The following is a 15,577-nucleotide window of genomic DNA, read 5'->3' as shown; positions in this document are numbered from 1 at the left end:
AAAATACAGAGTATTGGCGCACAGAAAACAATAGACTTCTAGTTGAGTGGTCTATCAGTCTGGTACGACTTAATATAGTTCTTTAGCTTCCCTTTAACTACACTAAATACAATATATACAGGCATCCATGATGGGTATCACAACATTCTTTTTTCTTTAAAAGTCTCCAGGTGTGGTCAGACATTCGTCTTATTGTGCGAATCAATCTACAAATGCCGTTCACGTAAGATTTCAAAGGTCGGCTTTCAGAAAACACTGGCAGATGGCAACCTTCACCTGAATGTCTGAACGACACCTCTGAACCTGTCAACACCGTCTTGAGAGGCCTAGAGATGCGAAAGTCCTTGTCCAGTGGCTGTTTTTCTTGTACCTGATTGTCTCTCCACATTCTCAGGTGGCGGGGACGTACGGTGGCGAGACCCTGACCTGCACGAGGTCATAGAGTTCCTGGGCCACCCCAACAGTGTGGTGCGTGCCAATGCGGCGGCCTACCTGCAACACCTCTGTTACATGGACAATGGCATGAAGCAGAAAACGAGGTTGGTGCTTCGGTGATCGTCTGCACCAGAATGCACGTGAAGCCCTCTGCAGGACTGTACATTCTTTCTCGCAGCACTCGGGTCTGCATTCTGGATCAGTCGCTTTCAGCGAGCGCAGGTGGAAGCCAGCGGGCAAAATAATGATTGCTCTAACGAGGCGTCATGCCACATGTCATGCTACAAAAGGGAAAAAATGATCGTCCACACAATAATGTCCACTGCACTCTTGGCCGCAGAGAAACGAAACTATCCCTGAAGAATGAAACCTAAATCCCTCGATCAATCAACTCTAGGCCTCTCCTTCAAGCTTGCAGGTTACTATGAACGGCAGACAAATCAAAAGTCTCATGTTCTTGTGTGTTTTAATTAACAAGCTCGATCCTGGGAAGTATGCCCAACTTGTAGGCATCTGTTCGTGTGCAGAAATCCATGCCAGTGGTTTTTTGCTAAACAGTAGAATTATAAGACTAGAGAGTACTAGTACAAAAGTAAATGCAGAATCGTTCTTACACTTTTTAGGTGCCATGATTTTATCAAAACAGGGCGTGAAACTTCTTTTATCAATATTACAGAGCTTTGGGAGGCATCCCACTCTTGATAGAACTTCTGAACCAAGACTTCCCAGAAATTCAAAGGAATGCCTGCGGCGCTCTCAGGAACCTCTCCTATGGCCGACAAAACGACGAAAACAAGGTAAGCCTTGTCTAATCTTGCGGACGTTGCCTATGTGTGAACTATGTTAGGACAACAGCTTTAATTTCTTCAGAGTGTACTAGCATGTTCAAATCGTTCAACCCACCTCTTCCACCAGCACATCACCACCAGGTGTAGTATGTCATACACAACAATAATTTATCATAGCTTATTCACTTCCAAGAACTTGAACGTTCAGTTCTTTTGTTCTTGTGTTGCAAGTACGAAATTGGTGTGCATATTTATTTCGCTTTCCCCAACATCTTATGCAGACAATGAAACACATCCTGACGAAAGACCCAGCTCTGAAAAGAACACTGAATTAGAAAAACAATTTTTTTTGTTAGCAATCTTTTGAGACTCTGTAGCATTGCGAAAATTTCTCCTACGAAAGAACTTGGCTCAAGGTAGCATCTAAAAGGATGCCTTTAGTCATCACAGCAAGGATGGACACCGTGCAAAGGGCAGTTCAATTAGGTAAACTAAACTTTTTGCATCATGATTATCTTTGTAGTTTTGCTTTCGTCATTACTCCTGTGTGCTCTCATGCTACTCATGCTTCTGAAAAAATTTTAAAAACAGCCAAACGCCAAAGATGCCGCTTTTGTTTACCTAAATTAACAACATCCTACTACATTTGTAAACATGCAGTTATGCTTCGCTTTTCACCTATGTTATCAATTATCTTAATGGTGTTCCTGTTTTGTGCTGACAGCTTTAAGTTCCTTTATTTCAGATAACTAACTTTTGACTCAAATATTGCATTGAGGAAAAGCGTTTAGTGAAACCTGTGAGCTCTCTATACATTTTTGTTCTCATGACAAACTTTCTTGTTGAACGATTTTCGTGCTTGTGATGTCTTGTGACCCCAACCGTAAACTATACCGTATTTACTCTTTTCTAACGCGCCCTCGATTGTAGCGCACACCTCTGTTCCGTGACAAAAAAAGAAGTAAAAAACTGCCCTTGATTTTAACGTGCACCCGTTTGCCACGACCTAAAAAAAGAAAAGTCCAGTACCGCGCACCTCGTTCTTTCATACAGGAATATGAGTTTCTCTCATTTTGAAAAACAGAGATTTACTCCCAATACAATAAAGTTGCGATAAATGAAAAAAGTAGCAGTTTTGCCCGAAAGGCGAAGCATCGATTATGATAGCAAATTAGTAGATAGCTATACGAAAAGTAAGGGTAGTAGTTTTATCAGCCATATGAACTTTTAAACATTCGCTTACTAACTAAAGTGACAAGCATAATGTCACATGCGCACAAGAACACATCAACACGTCTCATGCAGTGACCGTGGAAACTCTTTTATCAAAACGCTTGAGTGGGGAAGTGCGATAGCAGGAGCGAGCGAATTAACCTTTGTGCGGCCTGTCGCTTCAACGCGAACTAAGCAACAAGAAGACAGAGCGGTGCACCTAATATGCGTAGACTCTTGCCTCCATCGCTGATGGCTTGCAAGATAGGGGCCACTGGCGTAGAAAGCTTCTCCTGCTTGCCCAGTCCTGCGCACAAGTTTCAGGAACTCCGAATGTCTGTGATGCGGCCCGATTTCCATCCGTCTCCACACACGGGATCGCTTTCCTTGTAATTGCAGCATTGTGATGAACTCGGCATGTCTTTGCAGTCGGTACTTCCTGCCTGATAGAGCAAATGCGGAAAACGGGAAGTACAGGAAGACGGACGGTGCATGAACCTAAGCACGCTTACTACGGCGCACGGAGGAAGCTGTGGCAGCTAGGCTGAAAGCTCGTGCAACGTAGCCATTTAGAAATGTCGATGGAGATATGTTAACACAGCTTTAGGGTCGTACTCAATTCTGACGTGCTAGCTATTTTTTTACCCATTTTATCAGAACAGAAGTGCACGTTAGATTCAAGTAAATATGGTAAATGTCAACTTGTGGCCTACGATGTCATTTGACCAGTGTCATGTATAATGTGATGACAGTGTCAACCTATAAACGCTGACTTTGTGCGCCATTTTCTCTTCTGCGATTCAGCGAGCCATCCGCAATGCGGGTGGCATACCGGCCCTCGTGCGTCTACTGCGAAAGACGCCCGACAATGAAATCCGCGAGCTGGTGACCGGGGTCTTGTGGAACCTTTCTTCATGCGAGGTGGGTCAATTTGTAAGTTGCATGAGTTACAACTGATGGCCTGTGTCGTCGTGCAGCCTAAAAATGTTGCTGTCTGTAAAAGCCACTTGTACAGTTTACAGGGTATCCCAACTAACTTTAGCCAGAGGTTAAAGATATGCGAGCGCCACACAGCTAGACAGAACCAAGGTAATGTTGTGTGCTGTCGCTTGGAGATACTCAAATCGCATTCGCATAGTTTTAAACTCTGGCTAAGGTTAGCTGAAGCACCCTTGACCGTTAGGCATTAAAAGCTTTGGTGATGTCGTGATACGAAAGTATGAAGGGCAACGCAACACAAACAACATTTGAAACTTCGAAAATTGTCCTCACTTTCCATTCAACAGAGGGGATAAATTCTGCAGACTAAAGCTAGAAAACTGTAGCTCGATTGCACGTGAGGCAAAGCATAAATAAATGCGTGGCAAAGAAATAAAAATTCAACCAACAGCCAAACAACAGCGTAACTCATTAATACATAATTGTACTCGTTTGAAGTAGCAGCCGCAGAGTAAATGTCCACTTGTACAAGTTTGAAATGATTTAACTATCTGAGAACAGCATCGGAAAACTGAAAATTGCGCACAAATAAGATGTAAAAGATATAACAGGTGAACAAGCACCAATACCGTCTTTTTGCATGCGACTATATGAACTGCTGAGTCATACTAACCCCCACGCCTACAGTTCACAGCCTATCGGCTTGCACAATTTGCCACGCCTCTCTGTGCTGGTATAACAATCGGCCAAGCCTTGTGACAAGTTGGTCGATCTCCGTGTGCAGGAGCTGAAGAGGCCGATCATCGACGATGCCCTCCAGGTGCTGGTGAACCACGTGATCATCCCCTTGTCCGGCTGGGACCGCAACCGCGACAGGGGCGACCACACGAAGCCCCAGGAGATCTACTGGACCATTGTCTTTCGCAATGCCAACGGAGTCTTGCGGTGAGCACGGCAGTTAGCGGCACTCCCTGCTGGCACACTGCATCGCCGCACGATGACAGCTGGCGCTGCAGGCTTGTTTGCAAGCGCCAGCCAACGCTTTGAGGGAGGACATTCCTCCGGATCTGCCAGTTGCTAGAGCAGCTGTTTCAACAGGCAATTCTATCTGGTTGTAGGGTGCAAGTGGTACCTACAGAGAAAAATTTTCTAGCTGCAGATGATGTTTCGTGCAATTGGCATTTTTTGCCTACCTAAGGCATGTTGAGCCGATCTATCGTCTATGTAGCCTCGTAGGCCAACGCAGTTGTCCGTGTTGTCTACCAACTTGGGCAACTAGGTATGTGCTCATGCTCATGATGCCACTGTGGTTGTTGCATTGTCATCATTCCACCTTCGACATCTGGCTGTCGTCCTGCAGTCATCGTCATACAGTTGTCATGCATTCATTGACATACTGTCGTTGAGATGCCAATGTGGTTGTTCCATCAACGTCGATCCGGCTTCGTTATCAGATTCTCAATCATGCCATCATTGTCGTGCCGTCGTCATCGTACCCTCATCGTCATCTCATTGTCATCGGCGGGCTGTCGCTTTACCATCGTCATCACCTCACAAACGGTCATTCCATTGTCATCATACCGCCTTCATTGTTCCATCATTGTCATTCCTTGTTTGTCAGTATAGTGCCTTGTTTGTCATTGTATTGCAATCATGCTGTCATAATTCAATTGTGATTATGCTGCTGTCGTGATGCCATCATCGTCAGACAGTAATCATCATGCATTCGTTGTCATACGGTCATTGTCGTGGTCGTTTCATCATTGTCAGTCTAGCATTGTCATGAGGTTTTCGTCATATCATTGTCATCAGCCATTGTCATCATACAGTCGTCAACATGCTATTGTCATGCACTTACTATCTTATTATCCTCATGCCATCGTCCTCTTGCTGTAGACGTTATACCATATTCATCAGTTTAGAATCATCTCATTTCTTAATACCGCCTTCATCGTTCCATCTGCATTCATTCCTTATCGTTCCATCGTCACCATTGCATCATCGTCATACAGGCGTGATGCCTTGATACTCATTGCCAACCTTGGCAAGCGAGTGCCATTGCCAAATGGGCCGATACCGGAGACGTCTATGTCATATTTAGCCGAAGCCACAGAAGTCTCAGAATGACCACTGCAGGTTTTAAATAAACGTCACTTCCGCAATACAGTGTGTCGCTACAGCATTTGAATGCTAATTTCATTACCGGTGACAGTCACCATGAGATGCGTTCTGCTGGAATTTATTTTGTTCTGTTTTTGTCTGTATAATTCTGAACAAAGGAGGCCAGCACACACAAGGGCCACCTTTCTTTTGCATGCTGTTTCTCATTCACAATTCTGAATCATTGAAATCGGCTTATGGAAAACACGTTTGCGAATAGATTCACATCTCGCAACATGCGTCTCGCGGTGTCATCTTTCTCTCGCCAGAAATGTGAGCTCCGCTGGGGAGTATGCACGGCGGAAGCTTCGAGAGTGCGAGGGCCTCTGCGATGCCCTTCTCCACCTGATGCGGACGGCGGTGCGCAAGAATGACATGGACAACAAGAGCGTGGAAAACTGCGTCTGCACGTTGCGTAACCTGTCCTACCGGCTGCAGGAAGTTGAGGACCCCGAGTACGACAAGCACGCACCGGCGCCGACACCGTCGCGTGCCACGGGTGCTGCCATCAAAGGTGTGTTTCCGAGCGTTTCCCGCTGCCGAACAAAAACTTCTGTGTGTTGCAGTCACCATTGTTGTAGAATCAATGAGGATTTGATATTGATTCCTGTTATGTCCATAATGGTAATATGGAACGCATGTGAAGTTGTGGGACTGCATGAAGGGCACTTCTGCACTGGCATCATGTATTGTGCCGTATTTACTCACATAATGATCGCACTCGCGTAATGATCACACCCCTGAATTTTGTCGTCAAAATTAGATTTTTCTTTATTTCCCGTGTAATGATCGCACCCCGAACTTGCCGCAGCGATGTGTCATGTGCCAAGTCTAGCTAATAATGATTGCGCTTACCATCTGTCGAATGCTACGCGAATGACTCTTCCAAGACAAACCAAGCGGTCTGCACGCACCAAACATTCTTAAGCAGATGCACCATTTCATTCCTTTCATCACTTTCCACACTGCAACCAAACTTGCCTTTATTATGTGTAGGCTTTATAATGGTTGTGGTCAACAACAACAACAAAAAAGGCGCCTTTAGATTCTTCTCATCTGCACTCGTGGGCACGCAACAAAGCAGCCACGTTTACACTGATACGTTAAAAGTGTACCCTATTCATACGCCGACGCTTGTAACACAGCTAAGATATTCACCCTCCCTTAGCGGAAACATGCCGTATTAGGATAGTAGTGAAGACAAATGCCGCAGTTTCCGCAGCATGCCCGCCATGTGTTTCTGTCACTGGCAGCTAAGCGCGCCCAACTGTTTCTGTCCCCTCAAAGTGGACATGGCTGCGTTATTGCCACAAACTTGCTGATATTAATGATATTATTGATTACTGATACGGAAGAAACTGTTTCAATGCACGTAGTGTACTCGCGAGAATAAGAAGATCGCGTTCAGCGCATTCGGCTTGCTCTGCTGGCCGCCATTTTTGTTTTGGTGTCCCACACTACATACAGCGGCAGCCGCCTATTTGTTGACCTGTTGTCATCCTGCAGAAAACGCTGGATGAAAAAAATTTTTTGTTTTTTCAGGAAATTTAACGCGTATTGATCGTATCCCTGAATTTGCTTCAATTTTTTTGGCAAGAAAGTGTGATCATTATGCAAGTAAATACAGTACTCCTTATATAAGCCACATGTGCTGTCAGAACTCGCAAGACCTTGGCAAGAAGCATTGAGTGACAGGAAGTAAGTTTGGGAACCCATTCGAGCACGGCACTTTTTGTTCTGCTTGTAGCACAAGTCTGGTCTAGTCCTTGAAGTTCAAACCACACGTCTCTCATTGAATAGTGATTTGTTGAGCGGCAAATGCCATAGTACCGCACTTTTTTTTCTTCACGTATAAATATATTTAGCTTCATGTGTCGGTATGTCCTAAGACAACAAAACTCGCAACATGGCTAATCTCGGAACAAGCATTTGTGGGTCAGCACATGCATAGGCATAGCAGAAAGGATACACAACCATTATTCATGGTTCCCACAGGTGCGATGCACGTGTCAATTGAGAGTTTTAGTTTAGGTGGCTCAAACATTGGTGACGCAAGCTATCGGGCATACAAAAAAATTCGAACTGAGCACAAAATAGCACGAAGGGCCCACAGAGAAACTTGGGTCGCCCGACGCTTGGTCATGGCTTGGGTACCCTATTCTAAAACTCCCTAAAGAGTGAAGTGAACTTCCGATTCCAGTTCGAAGCCAACAGTGTTATGCATTCAGCAACAAATGATTACTAGACAAACATGAATCATGACTCTTGTGTTACGGGATATATTGTGGTGTCCCTTTGCTTAACTCGTCTGTGGCTGTCCTACCTGCCTGACGCAGTGGGCGACAGCTTGGGCTGTTTTGGGGCCAAGAAGAAGAAAGAAGCCCTGGAGAAGCAAAAGAAGGAGTCCTCCGGATCGGCTCTGGCATCGGCTTCGGCCAGCACATCTCCACGGCCGCAGTCGGATCCCCCGTCTGGCATGGAACTCCTCTGGCAGCCGGAGGTTGTGCAGCCATATTTGGCGCTGCTGTCTGAGTGCTCTAATCCAGAGACGCTAGAGGCAGCAGCGGGTGCCATCCAGAACCTGGCCGCCTGCTACTGGCAGGTAGGCTTTCAAGGCGTGGAAGTTTGAAGCTGTGGTTCCCGCGTGACTCAGTCTCCATGCATGTGTTGATGGCTTCCAATATTTCGACAGAATTACCCGTCTAGTTGCGACAATTAATTGGGAATAAGGAAATAACTCCAACCAAAAGGTGGACTTTTGGTTAGGGTCATTCCTGAATTCTTAAAATCGGTGAATAGAAAAGAATTTTCCTACTGGGCAAGTAAGCTAGTATCCTAGTCACGCAGCTAGTAGAATAGTGGATATCGTGTTGCTTTGGTGAAAGTTGTTGACGCAACATTAAGGTGCCGTGCATACTTATCTTGACTTGTTCATTTGCACCGCCTTTGTCGTGCATTGAATACAGCTTAGACCACTTACAACATAACTGCGTATAGTGCAAAACCAGCTATAATGCGGCCTTTTCTGACTCCCATTTACCCTCCCATAGAAATCAATTTATAGTCGCTGAACATTTATTCGGACTCGACAGGAACCAGCAAAGAAATACAAATTCCGAATGATCGGGTGTCTGAAAAAAATAGATAGTGCAGCAGAAAAACTTACCTTTATTTACCTAGCGACCAGAAAAAATTGTGATTGCTAAACTGCACAGATGTAGCCTTATGCATAACCAAGTCAGCCTGTAGGTCAGCCAGTTTCATGCCGTTGCTGTATGCAGACAAAAGTGTTGTCAGGGCCTGCACTAAATCTGCATTTGGTGGCTGTGGTGTGTGTGGACGGCACGTCGTCTTCGGAGTCGGGCTTGGAGTCCATGGGCGACAGCGTGAGTAAATTGCCGGAGTATCTCCATCCATCCATCCAACTCACTGCAGGGCCGGACAGCGCTGTGAAAATTTTCAGATTGTTCAAACGTAACAGTGGGGACCTCTACACCACTATCTCGCAAATCATCGATGTTGTTCGTGGCTGTGGCAGGCGGCACCTCGGGTGCGAGGTCCGGGCCTGTGGCACCATCTTCATCATCAAGGACCTATCCTGCATGTCACAAACAGTTGCGAATCGTGTTTGGTGTCACTGCCTTCTGAGCATTAAACAGGATGCTGATGGCTGAGAGCAAATCTACAATATACTTTTTGCTGCATTCCATACACAGTAGCAAGTGACACAAGAGGTGCATTCAGCAACGAACCTGCAAGTTCCTAATGGTGCCCTGGTCCATGAGCTGCAATACACTTGTAGTATTTGGCAGCAGAAGTCCCATCTCGATGGCCTTGAGATTTCTTATGCGTTCGTGCACACCGCAGTTGTTGACGAACATGAGCACCTTGTGGTTCTGGAGCTCGCATTTTCTGTCAAGCTTCAGATGTACTTTTCAAAAAGTTCCTGGGTGACCCATGACTTGGTGTTCGCTTCGTACTTGACGGGCAGTGATTTGACCCCATTAAAACATATCAGATGTTTTGATTTCCCTAGGGTTGAGGATTGGGCGAGTTGGTGTTGCATTCTAGAACTGCTACAGCGCAACATACAAAGGAAGAAACAAGCCGAGCAGGCCAGATAAAGGTACAGAGCGCTGGCCGGCTCAGCTTGTTTCTTCTTTTGTATGGTGCGCTGTAGCAGTTCTAGAATTGTTTTCCCTATCACCAGGAGTGAAAGCTTCTCCATTAGACATCTTGCTTCCTACAACTGTTAGCCACTCCTTGCTATGCCAGGCAACAACTTGAAAAACAGGCCCTTCTCATCGCAGCTACATGTCTCGCATGTCCGGAGAGTGCTGGCACAGCAGTCAACATAACCTGCCAACGCAGCAGCTGGCCACAAGAGTCTGGTCAACAGCGCCACCACTCTCGCCATACATTCATGTAGTCTGAATGTTAGATCGTACCTTTCTTTTTGAAGTTCCTTAGCCAGCCATTCCGGAACTTAATGTTGTCAATATTTGTGCTCAGGGCCAGCGTCTCCACATTTTGTTTGAGCAGATTGCCTGACACAGGAATATTCTTTGCCATAGTGGCGCTTAGTCACATGTTCAGGGCCTCTTCTAGTTTTGGATGGGTGCTGTTGCAATTTTGTCACTGCCTCCAGGATCTTGACTTTGTTTTTCACATAGTCGGAGATAGTTTGCTTTGAGAGGGAAGATCCCCAGGTAACATTGCACTGAGGTTGGCCACTTTCCATCTGATTAATGATAGTGGCTTTCTCCGTCGTTATCATAGTCTGGTTATTTTCACTTTTTTCGCGCTGGTCTCGACTACGCAGATAGCAGGGCTGGGGCTGGCACCATTTGGCATTACCTGACGAGGCTCGGCGAGAACTAGTAGCAGCTTATCGGGCCTAGCACATCAAGCAACTGACGAACTAACAAGGCAAATGCATATGGCAGTGAAAGCTTCCAAAGTTGGAATCTTGGCTTGGCCTGTGGTCACTGCAGATAGGGTTTTGAAACCACCTATTCAGCGATAATCAGCGTTACCTTATAGAACTGGCAGCCTACCAATATGCAAATAGTGCCAGTCAGCTTCACAGGACAGTCGACGTTGTAGCTCATCGGGCAGCCGGAGTCCACAAAATCTGACGGCGGGCTGTAAAGCCTCCAAACTATTGGTTGTCGTTAGGCCTACTTCTGTGGGATGGTCGGCAACTGTATACGCATGCAGTTCATTGCAGCCATGCAAGATGAAATACCGGTTATATAATGTCTCCCACGGCAAAATACCACACACAAGTGTGGTAGTCAGCGCTTCTCAATGAGGTGCACTGGATGATGGGAGGGAAGAGAGAGAGAGGAGCAACTTTATTTGTCACTGCAGGGTGGGAAGTTAGGCCAGGTAGGCCTAGTGTGGCTCCCAGGTGGGGGCGACGTCTTGGGCCCGCGATACGAGGGGGGCAAGCAACAAGAGCGATTCGTAGGAGGAGGAGACACGGAGCGAACGAATACAGAAATAAAAAAATGAAACGGTGGCCATGCGATGCAGGCATGTGGGACTTGCCTAGGCTACGAAGCAGCCCTGGCAACGGCACCCCCTCCGTACTGTAGGTATGTGTGCGCATTGTCGGGTCTTTGGTCCTTCAGTTTTTGTGCGCCTGTCGTGATGCTCATCGTCGTGAAGTACACATCTCACGCATGGTACCTTGGCTGCTGTCAGTTTAAGCGGTGCTCCACAAATTTAGTTCGGAGCTTTTAGGCTTTGTGTCCACATGCGAGCTTCTGCCTTGCTACCAGTACGCGCTTATACGTGCAAACTTTGTAGGCATTTGCACGAATTGCCACGGCTGATCGCCCAAGAAACCAAAATGAGCTTCACACGTTTGTTTCGGTTATACTGTGGTACCGTTTATAGTGCAAACACTCGTGACTCCGGCAACTTGCACCATAAGTGGTCTATGCTGTAAATGCACTAAAATTTATCTTGCTTTGAAACATGGCTGAAAGGGCTGATTTTCCTCCCACGTGCTTCCTAACCATGTTTCCCAGAGTTTAACTTGGGCAAAAAAATGTGCTAGCGCACTGTTCATTTCTGTGTTGTCTCCCAAGTGTGAAAAATACTTGTGCTTGCTTGCAGCCAAGCATAGACATCAGGGCAGCTGTGAGGAAAGATCGGGGCCTGCCCGTCTTGGTGGAACTGCTCCGGATGGAAGTGGACAGGGTGGTCTGTGCAGTGGCCACAGCACTGCGAAACCTAGCCATGGATCAGCGGAACAAGGAGCTGATCGGTGAGTTTTACAGCCACACCACTGCAGGGCGACAAGAGTTTATTCAATATATATTTGCTTACGATACCAGAAATACACCAATAAGTGGGATTTTACTTGAGGGGTGGTGCATCTACGATATACTGTATACTCATGTAAGGAACACGTTTGCATAGTAAACGCACCCCCCCCAACTTTGCTCTTGTACAATCCCACGATCGAAAGGCCGCGCTGTAGTTTTTCGGGGAGACTAGCATCTTTTACTCTAGTACATGTGTTTAGGGCGAGCACACTTACTCTCACTACTCGTTACTGTGTTGGAAATACGTAATAATGCTATGTGAGAAAGGCTGAGATTACGTAAACGAAATTCTACAGCTAACTCATGTAAGCTGCGCATCCACCCTAGTGCCAAACATGCCGCGACGGCACACCGGCGGGGTTGGTGCGCTTGATGGCGGGGAAGCTAACGGCAAAGCTGACGCCAGAACGCTGGTGGCAAGCGTTCGGTAAAAACAGGCCGTGCATTATCACAGTCACTCGGGGCCTGACAGAAAGAATGACTGTGATAACGCTTAGGGTGCTTTAAATGCATAAGCATTTCTATGCGTACCCAACAAGGAAACCTGTCCGTCACGTAAAATGAATCGCTGTAACGAAAATAATGTATAAAACAACAGTTTCTATAAAGGCTCCTCGAAAGATTTGGTGATAGTTGAATAAACGCCATCTCTCGAGCCACGTGTAGGGCTGATTCTATTGCAGCAACTGTGCTGGTAGCAATTCAGAGCTATTTCCGACGTCACTGTGGTCCCCCCACCCACACACATAAAGAAAAAGGGCCAATAAAAAAGGGCCAATTATTATTATTATTTCTTTCTTTTGCCTCTTCATCTCTTCTTGGTCAAACTCCTTTATTTTTGAGGTGATCAGGTTGCCAGGCATACATGTGTTTACGACCTCTAAACAGCTTTTGTACGTAATAATACGAATAAAAATAACATTTGTTTTTTTGTAATAATGTTCTTGTATCTCGCAGTGGGAACAAACTTTGGTGAACGAAATAGTGATCCACAGCCTCGTTTAGTCTTTCAACCTTTGCACCATTTGCCTAATGCGCCGCCGTCTTCTGCTGCAGGCAAATACGCCATGAGCGATCTGGTCCAGAAGCTGCCCAACGGCAACCCGCAGCACGACGTGGGCACCTCCGACGACACAATCGCGGCTGTGCTTGCTACACTCAACGAAGTGATTGTGCGAAACAGTGACTTTGCACGCTCACTTTTAGAGGCCGGCGGTGTCACGCGGCTAACCTACATCACCAAGCAGAAGGGCCGCTTCTCAGCCCGTGTCGTCAAGTTCACGTCTCAGGTGCGTGGGATTTTGTCCAGGCTCAATGGCTTTGTATGTGGGCACACCTTGCCCCCTTCATGCAAAGAGTTTCCAACGAAGAACGCTAGGGGGAACTCTGGCGCTAGTGTCCATGGCAGCTGCCAGTGGGGAAATGATGATGGGCACGGTACAGGGATTTGCCTAAACTTCGACCTTCCGGCTTCAAATGTTTTTGTAACTTCGTAAATTGATCATTTGCAAAAAAAAAAAAGAAATATTGCTTGATAAGTGCAACGATTTGCAATGATTATGCACGTTCAGGGAGGCCAATTGTCTTCCTGTGCTTAGAAAACTAAGGGCTTGCAAATTTAGAAAGACAAAGCATTAGTGTCGCAAGAATGTTTGAATCCACAAGCATGAAGCTTAGACGCATGTACTGTCTATCATTCCCATGGTAGCCGGATGATCACAGCAGCAGAGTTTATACTCCAGTAAGGTTTGAAGGAAGCTTTATGCCTTCGATCGTGTTCCCCGAATTACAACCTGTAGAAAAGGGAAAGCGTGCTAGATCTGTGCAGCTTTTGTGCATCATAGATAGTAAATGATTTTCTGTGTCACTTCTTTTACCATGATGGTGGTTTACAACTGCTGGTTTGTGACTGTAATGCAATAGAGCAAAGCAGTACAGCTGGGCTGTACCTCTTTACCTGAAGTAAAGGAGGCGACAAAAGGTAGGTATTCAGGCATGGACAGAGAGTAAATGCGATCAGAAGTGAGCGCAGCACAGGCAGCTATGCTGTGCTACATGTCAAACATATCCAGAGTGTTGCAAGGACAAGTAAAAGAACAGGTACACAGGACAGGCACTAGACTTCATTGTGTTCATGTTGTTTCTCTGGTCTTTCTCTGGTTTCTCTGGCAGAAATGTCTAGGCGCCTTGCTGTTGCAGTAGCCACTTTGTCCACGTAGCCATAGTCATTGTATGTATGCTACTCTGTTCATTTATGACACGAGGCAGAGTTCTAGAGACAATTTTTATTTTTTTTTAGTCATCACACTTCTGCGTTTACTCATCATGCTGTAATGTGGTGCGGCTTCGCAGCAATGCATTCTGCAGTGCAGAGAAGCCACATCACAAGGCGCATGTTACATTTCACGCTCTTGCCCCATTTCATGCTCAAATTTCTTAGTTTTTCGTGTGGATTATGCAAGCACAAGTGCGGTGTCTGTTTTTGCCAAATCTTTTGTGTCCAGGTTGCGGTGTAATTCAATACTAGCCTTCAGTTTAGCTCATCAAATGCGCATTGTTTCACCTGAAATTGCCCTCAAGAATCAGTGAGAATGATGCATGTTTTATAAAGACAGCACTTCTCTGGAGCATACTTAAAAAGGAGCATTCTTTAACATGCAGAAGGCATGAGTGCAATGCGAGAGGCCTGGTCCATCATACAGTATCTTGAAGTTGCTTTGTTCATGCCACCGTAGAATTGACTTTCCACTGACTGACCCGTATTTTTATGCGATAGCAATTATACACAACTACTCGAGGCACGTCTGTGCCTCTGCCATTGTCCAGGGTGTCTACCAACTGGAAAAACCAGGAATTCTCAGGGATTTTGAGTAGTCTGGAACAACTCAGGGAAAACTCAAGGAATTTGTCCCTCTATCAGGGAAAATTAGCTGTAATTTTATTGAAAGGGTCGAAAGTCGCGGTAATACTGGCTTGAGTAACAGACAGGAATTGTAATGAATCGTCTTTGACGTCCTGTCGTTGGCTGGAGGAGTTAACAGTGTACAGTCAACAACCGACTTTCCGAATTCCCGATAATTTGGACGGCTTCGCGGCACCACCACGTACCCCATAGAGTCAATGTATCAAAATGTCTGAAATTCCAGATGCAAGAACTCTTTGCCATCCGATTTTCTGGACGTTTTGCAGGTCTGAAACGGCATTAATCAAAGCCACCAGCGCTGCCATTTTGATTACCTCGCCTCCTCGAATCGGCGCTCTCGCACGCAGATCCGCTGGCAGCCGTAGCCACCACTGCGGCAACGCTAGGCCTAGCTGCTTCGACGTTCGCTATGGAGCTTCTTGCCGTTGGGTGCCGTGTTTTTTATTGAAAGAATTCGCTGCTGTCAGCAATGGCACGGACTCCGCCTTTATGGTCCTCGCGATTGGCTTAGAAGCTTGGAAAGCATGGTGTGTTGTATAATGCCGGTTGCCAAAAGCCAGCTTCACCTCTGTACAGAAATGGTACTTGGTGAAGCATACACAAAAGTATTGCAGGGAAGCATAACAAGCGTGGGAAGGGGCTATTGCCATTTGACCCAGTATGTATTCCTTAATTATACACACATGCACCCGGTATTTCCTGTCACCGTATGAGTGCCGATATGCCTCATACGTGTACCTACAGGCCTTCAGAGTGTTTTCGAATGTGCCTGTGGTGGTTTG

General features: G+C 46.2%; 1 protein-coding gene across 7 annotated transcripts in view; it reads left to right on the top strand.

The window, feature by feature from the left end:
* The window catches only part of p120ctn (adherens junction protein p120), a 123,320-nt gene that overhangs the window by 90,405 nt on the left and 17,338 nt on the right, over positions 1-15,577 (top strand). For all 7 annotated transcript variants that reach the window (XM_055064173.2, XM_055064174.2, XM_055064175.2 and 4 more), the window contains 8 exons: positions 395-539; positions 1,112-1,232; positions 3,240-3,356; positions 4,159-4,319; positions 5,804-6,048; positions 7,871-8,136; positions 11,661-11,811; positions 12,929-13,161. In XM_055064173.2, coding sequence (XP_054920148.2) covers positions 395-539; positions 1,112-1,232; positions 3,240-3,356; positions 4,159-4,319; positions 5,804-6,048; positions 7,871-8,136; positions 11,661-11,811; positions 12,929-13,161 — 1,439 coding nt within the window. The remainder of the gene's footprint in view (positions 1-394; positions 540-1,111; positions 1,233-3,239; positions 3,357-4,158; positions 4,320-5,803; positions 6,049-7,870; positions 8,137-11,660; positions 11,812-12,928; positions 13,162-15,577) is intronic.

The sequence above is a fragment of the Dermacentor andersoni genome, chromosome 11 (assembly GCF_023375885.2).
Source record: "Dermacentor andersoni chromosome 11, qqDerAnde1_hic_scaffold, whole genome shotgun sequence".
Classification (NCBI taxonomy): Eukaryota; Metazoa; Arthropoda; class Arachnida; order Ixodida; family Ixodidae; genus Dermacentor; species Dermacentor andersoni.
The sequence above is the reverse complement of the archived record's forward strand: the minus strand, read 5'-3'. Positions and strand labels throughout refer to the sequence as shown.